Raw genomic sequence first — 6,524 nt, 5'->3', positions numbered from 1 at the left:
CTAAGCTTAAATGGTAAAACAAAATGGCTAGGTGGCGTAAGCTACCGCCCGATCCAAAGGGCTCAGCCGTATTCATCCATCCATCCATCCATCGCGTGCCGTACCTTTTCACTTTCGGCGGCCGCGTCATGTGACGGTGTGCCAGGCTTTTTCAGTATACACCACTGATCTCTATGACAATTGCTGGATCGCGCTTCCCCGCTTGTTCGCTGCAGCGCAAGTGAAGCCACCGGGCTTCACTCGCTTGGGATACGATTTGCCGTTTTTGCTAGCCTTTGCTGCGGTTTTCCAGCGTGCTGACGACACGTTTTCTACTCGTTCGTCGTCATTCGCCGAAGAAGTTTTTTTGAAGACTCTGTGTATTGTTGAGACTTTCCGTTGTGAACACGTGGAAAATTTTACGAAAGTGCAGTGTTGCAGGAAAAAGGCACAACGCGTCGAAAGGAAGGGCTGGCGGCGTGTTCAAAGCATCCTTGGCACGCCGAAGTGCCGTGTCTCTGTGCCTTCGCACGCTTGGATACCGACCAAGAACCGGTGCCGTGTGTATGTGTTCAGCGAGTGCAATGTGCGTGAAGCTGTTCGTGCCTCTGGATCAGCGTCTTTTCCCCTCGCGGTTTAGGAACGAGCTTAATCCAGCGTCCACTAGCGACGGGAGATGGGGAGAAGGTACGTCTTTTTTTCGTCCTTAGACGATTTACGCAATACCGTGCACAACAGCTCCTCATCACTGATCAGTGCTGGCTTATTATCAACCTACGCGACTCGCCTAATTGTAATTGGTCAACAGATTGCACACGACCATATCGGCCGCGCTTCAAAGATTTTCATTCTCGCCGTCTTGTACTTTTGCTTTCGAAAACCCCCCTGGCTCCACAATGTTGCCCTATTCGTGCTCCCACGGAATCTATTAGAGTAGATTTGGGACATAGCCATGGTTAATATAGTACATAAGAACACGTACAGATCTCCCCCTTTTATTGATAGCAACTCACCGGAACAGCTGGACGATCCAGAACTCCGTGGCCGATATATATAAATGATATAAAGGCATCTACGCGCGACACACGTTCAGAACTTTGGCGCGGCGTCAATTCTTGACCGGTATCCAAGCGTTTTAAGGCACAAAGATGCATCACTCGGCGTGCCAGGGAAGCTTTGATCACGCCGCGACACCGGCGACACGTTTTCGACGAGTTGTACCTTTTGATACGGCTTCACGCACATTGCACTCGCTAAACACATTCACACGGCGTCGGTTCTTGGTCGGTATCCAAGCGCGCGAAGGCACAGAGACACGGCACTTCGGCGTGCCAAGGATGCTTTGAACACGCCGCCAGCCCTTCCTTTCGACGCGTTGTGCCTTTTTCCTGCGACACTGCACTTTCGTAAAATTTTCCACGTGTTCACAACGGAAAGTCTCAAAAATACACAGAGTCTTCAAAAAACTTCTTCGGCGAATGACGACGAACGAGTAGAAAACGTGTCGTCAGCACGCTGGAAAACCGCAGCAAAGGCTAGCAAAAACGGCAAATCGTATCCCAAGCGAGTGACGCCCGGTGGCTTCACTTGCGGGAGCGGCAAGCGCGATCCAGCAATTGTCATTGAGATCAGTGGTATACACCAACTCATGTTTACAAACAAACCGGAGTGCCCGGAGCGCCCCTAGCGGACGCCACCGGCGCCGCGCATGCGCGATGGGGGTGTGGGCAAGAAGCTCGCCGTCGCTCATAAACAAACCATTGAAATGCGATGTTTTCGGCCTCGGTGCGAGTCCCCGCGCTCTCTTTCGCGTTGGAATTGTTGATTCTACGTCCTCCTAACGATGTCTGACTACTTGAGCGGCGTCAGCGAAATTAACGAGGCCCGTTACACCGCAAAACTTCGCGTGAATAATCTGACATGCGGCGATTCATTCCGCGTGGACGCCGCAGAATGTACGCTAAAGCCTGATTCACATGATGAGATTCCGCTCGCAATTTTCAGTAGCGACGTCGCTCGGACTGCAAAAGCGTGAACCGTAGCTGAGATGGTCGACGTCGATACTGAAAGTCGCAAGCAGAATCTAACCAAGTGAATCAGGCATAACAAGTCGGTGATGGCCACTGGAAACAATGATCAACATCTCCTTGTATCTACTGTTTACGTCGAGCCTGTTTACCAACCTTCAAACTCAAGTCTTTTGAGGCCTGCACTCACTTCTTATCGCAAGTAACGGGCCCACGTATGGTCTGCGGGCTGGTGTCCTCTAAAAGAGCAGACGACAAGCAGAAACGTTTGAAAGAGCAGACGACAGTTCGAACGATCAGGCAACCGTTTGAACTTGAAGACGCACTGAACGTAGTCCGCAGGTGGTCCGGACAACTTGACGGTTTTCCGGCATTCATTTTGGAACAAAACAAATAAATCTGATGGCCAGAAGTATCCGTGAATTCAACCCAAAATGCTTCCCGCCCAAGCTATCGTGGTCCGACGGCGTCTGGTTTTCCCTTTTCACGGCACCTATCCACGTTCTCGGACGAACCGAGCGCATAAAAACTGACCTTCAAACCTTTCTCGACCCTTTTGGTACAGCGCGCCCCAGTCGCAGCATTTTGACAAGAAGGCAGGTTTTTGTCTGGTTCCTTTCAAAACAACGCAGGAATACACGTCTCAGATGGGCACTTCCGCCCACAGCCCCGGACCGGAAGTGCGTCCGACGCGCCACCACCGCGCCGTGACGTAACAGAGATCACGTCCTAGACAGTTGTCTAGGAGGTGCTGGTATAGAGGAAGCTATGATAATGGTTAAAAAGCGCAACAAGACAACGGACAGAAAGGAAGACACGGACACAGCGCTACTTACAACTGAACTTTGTAGTAATTCCTCGTCGCCAAAAATGTAGTAAATAAAAGCGGTCACCCGTGAAAATAAAGAAGAGCAGGGCCTGCGGAAAACGAGGGGTCTTACATGCCGAAGAGGTGAACGGCGGGCGCCGGCGGGGCCGGGCGCGGGAGCCCCGGACGGAGAGAGACGGACGTCCGGCGACGACGGTGGCTGGGTCGCAACTCATTTATTTAACGGTCAACAACGTGGGGGTTGAGCGCCACGGGGACGCAACCCTGATAACACGGACATGGATGGATGGATGGATGAATACGGCTGAGCCCTTTGGATCGGGCGGTAGCTTACGCCACCTAGCCATTTTGTTTTACCATTTAAGCTTAGAATATTTAAATGTGAAATCTATATTCACTCCGCAGTGCAAAGAAAGTGAGGCTATGAAACCCCCTTGCCATCAGTGATTAAGAAAATACCTAGTTTTCTCTCGATTTCTGCCACCATTCACTTAATCTTTGCTTGGTAATCTCTACAGTCTTGAAATCCACTCTCCCTTGTGTAACGGTGTAACTCTCCCTTGTGTAACGGTGACAATGGTGTAACGGTGGCGCCATCTGGTTAGTGTGGCGAGAACTACTTAAATGAAAAAATTGAAATACTACACTTTCCTTTCCTTAAAAAAAAAATAACTACCTATCCTTCCCTTTCTTAGGAAAAAAAAAAAATTGAATAGACTGTTTTCGAAAACTGACGCCAAACTGCAGGGCAGTTGGGAAGTATGGAAATGTACTGAAATTAAAGACATTTCTATGTCAAGACACTGGAAAAATGTGAAATTAATAAAAAGGAAAAGCACGTCGCAAAAAATTTGCGCAAAAAATTTGCGGAAAGCACACACTGGAAAAGGCTGCGCTAGGGCAGTAAGCTGGGTAAGAAAAAAATTCACTGAATGTTCACAAATATCTTGAACCCAGTCCAAAAGAGTTAATAAAATAGTCCTTCAGGACGTCTGGCAGCCGCCGACGACACTCTTGCGCGGAGGCGTCTGGACCCTGGGGCTCTGGTGGCTCCGGTCTGGGGAACGGCTTGGGCTGTGTCGTGATGGGTACCTCGGGAACGGGAGGGGGACTCCCAGCTGGAACAGGACCCTCCGGAAAAGGAGGAGGGGCCTCGGGACTCGGGCCAGGGTCAGGACGTTGACCCGCAGGATCTGGATTGGTGGTGTCCGGGCTGGCCGGACCAAGGACAGGCACAGCCGGCTCTGGGGGAGCCGGCGGGACTGTGGGCAGAACAACTGCAGGCGGGGCTGCAGCAGGAAGCTCTGGATGCCTTTCTTGGACTATGGACCTTGGAACTTGTGGGTCGGGGACTGGATGCCTCTGGTGGGCGGACGCGAACACTGTGGGAGGGTTGCTAGGCCCCCCACGGTCGAGTCGTGGCCACCGGGGTCGACTCTCGCAAACACGGTCTAGATGACCTTGCTTCTGGCAGGAGAAGCAGCGACGGTGTGCGGCCGGACAAAACTTCCTCGGGTGGCAGGCGCCACCACAGAAACGGCACCGCTCCGGAAAATCATCGGGCGGCGCGACGGTGTAGATTGTTGCTGGGAGCTCGTAGTCCGGGAAGGTGATGCCTTGAATCCTTGTAGGACCAGGCCTTGCTTGCCGATGCTCGTAGTAGTCGCGGGCAGAGACCCGCCGGCCAGCAGAAAGGGCCAGTTGTCGATGATCCCGGTCGTGCCTCGGTCGGCTTCGACACACATTTGCAAAATGTCCCACACGGCCACACGAGAAACATGTGGCTCCCGATGCTGGGCACTCATCTCGGGGGTGGCTTCGTCTGCCACAGAAAAAACAACCGTCGTCGCGAACGACACGACGCGCCCCGGGGGGAGGATCGCGTGGGCGCGCACGGAAGAACGGTCGGGAGGGAGCTCGCCATTGCCGGCGGTCGCGCTCTCGACGCGGCGGGAAAGGAGGAAAGGGCCGCTCGCGTCCCGACGAAGGAGGGGGAGGCTCGCGCCTCGGACGACAGGAGCGAGATGGCTCGCGTGTTGACGGGAAAGGGGGAGGAGGAAGACGCTCACGCCGCGGGGAAGAAGACCCGCGGTGGCGGGGTGACTGCCCGCCATGTTGAGCATCTCGGTCGCGACCGCGTCCATCTTGGATCCGATCGACCACGTGCGGCGTGTTCGGACTTGCGTCTAACGACAAGCGTCGGAAGTGATCGCAATCACGAGACGTCCGCTCGAACTGCTGCGCTAACTGGACAGCACGCTCGAGGCTAGGTGCCTTAGTTCCGTCGGACTCTCTGATTAAACGATCTTGGACTTCCGCGTTACGGATCCCCGAAATAAACATTTCCGCGACGCGGCTCTCCAACGACTCTCCATAGTCGCAAAACGATGCTAGGCGTCTAAGCGCCCCAAGATACTCGAGGACGGTCTCTTCTGGACCCTGGAACCTCATGGCGAACTTTCTACGCTCAACTACGACGTTTTGAGCGGAAGCGAAGTGGGTGTCCAAAGCGGACAACAAACTCTGAAACTCATCTTGTGCCGTGTTGACGGCTGGACTCGCTAGGTTGAACGCATCAACGACGCGATTGCCTTCATCGCCGAGAAATGAAAATAAAATCGCCCTCTTGCGTTTCGGCGGAAAATCCTCGGCGTCGATCGCCTCGAGGTAGTTGAGGAAGCCGCGCTTCCAAGTCTGCCACGGCATTGACGGTTCGCCGGGCGTGGAGAGAAATTCGGCGGGAACGCGACCCTGCGCAGCCGCCATCTTGAAAAAGGCGGAAAAAAGGCGCCGTTCCTTGTTAAAAAAAAATGCACGTCCCGTCTAGAAGCGGAGTACGACCCACCAACCGCGCGGACGCTCTCAAAAAAAACGATGCTAAAAAAAACGGAGCCGCAACAAAAAGCGGCGCAACGAAGCGTCAGGGGGGCGCGGGGGTTCGAAATGTGGAAAAAAAAATTATCCCATGCTCGGCGCCAAAATGTAGTAATTCCTCGTCGCCAAAAATGTAGTAAATAAAAGCGGTCACCCGTGAAAATAAAGAAGAGCAGGGCCTGCGTGGGCCTGCGGAAAACGAGGGGTCTTACATGCCGAAGAGGTGAACGGCGGGCGCCGGCGGGGCCGGGCGCGGGAGCCCCGGACGGAGAGAGACGGACGTCCGGCGACGACGGTGGCTGGGTCGCAACTCATTTATTTAACGGTCAACAACGTGGGGGTTGAGCGCCACGGGGACGCAACCCTGATAACACGGACAATGGTGTAACGGTGGCGCCATCTGGTTAGTGTGGCGAGAACTACTTAAATGAAAAAATTGAAATACTACAAACTTTATTTTCGTTCTCACTCAAAATGTATAGACCTTTTCATTTTAGTAGTTGCCTCACCGGCGTATAGAGGGCGCTGACGCACTCGGCGCCATTAGGTTGCTTCAATTTGATTGGTTTCGGTTTCAACGTGAACGCGGCTATGTTGCTGTTTTACGTTGTTTTTGATTAATTTTGTGATACGAATATTTTCCTTGTAGCACACTACCAATGAAACAGCGGTATTGAACCACTTTGAGGACTACGAGGTGTATTTTAGCCTAAATTTCGGGCTTTTTTTTTTTACCAACTCCTTTGATGTATCTGATTATGGTCGGTTGCGAAACGCCTGACTGATGTACAGGAGAGATTAGCATCATCTACGGG

The 6,524-nt window shown here is 52.9% G+C and overlaps 1 protein-coding gene across 2 annotated transcripts; it reads right to left on the bottom strand.

The window, feature by feature from the left end:
- Positions 1-3,030: 3,030 nt before the first annotated feature.
- LOC115331558 (extensin-like) lies at positions 3,031-6,152 on the bottom strand. 2 transcript variants are annotated; one of them, XM_042289571.1, is made up of 2 exons: positions 4,196-6,151; positions 3,031-4,147 (listed from the first exon to the last, which is right to left on the bottom strand). In XM_042289571.1, exons 1-2 carry the CDS (start codon positions 5,599-5,601, stop codon positions 3,772-3,774), a joined length of 1,782 nt encoding a protein of 593 aa, XP_042145505.1. In that variant the 5' UTR covers positions 5,602-6,151; the 3' UTR covers positions 3,031-3,771. The 2 variants fall into 2 exon arrangements, with proteins under 2 accessions (XP_042145505.1, XP_040074673.1); XM_040218739.2 differs by having other exon boundaries at positions 3,031-6,152.
- Between the last annotated feature and the right edge of the window lie 372 nt (positions 6,153-6,524).

Source organism: Ixodes scapularis, unplaced genomic scaffold (genome assembly GCF_016920785.2).
Source record: "Ixodes scapularis isolate PalLabHiFi unplaced genomic scaffold, ASM1692078v2 PGA_scaffold12__126_contigs__length_90152505, whole genome shotgun sequence".
Taxonomy (NCBI): Eukaryota; Metazoa; Arthropoda; class Arachnida; order Ixodida; family Ixodidae; genus Ixodes; species Ixodes scapularis.
This window is presented reverse-complemented; position numbering and strand designations above follow the sequence as displayed.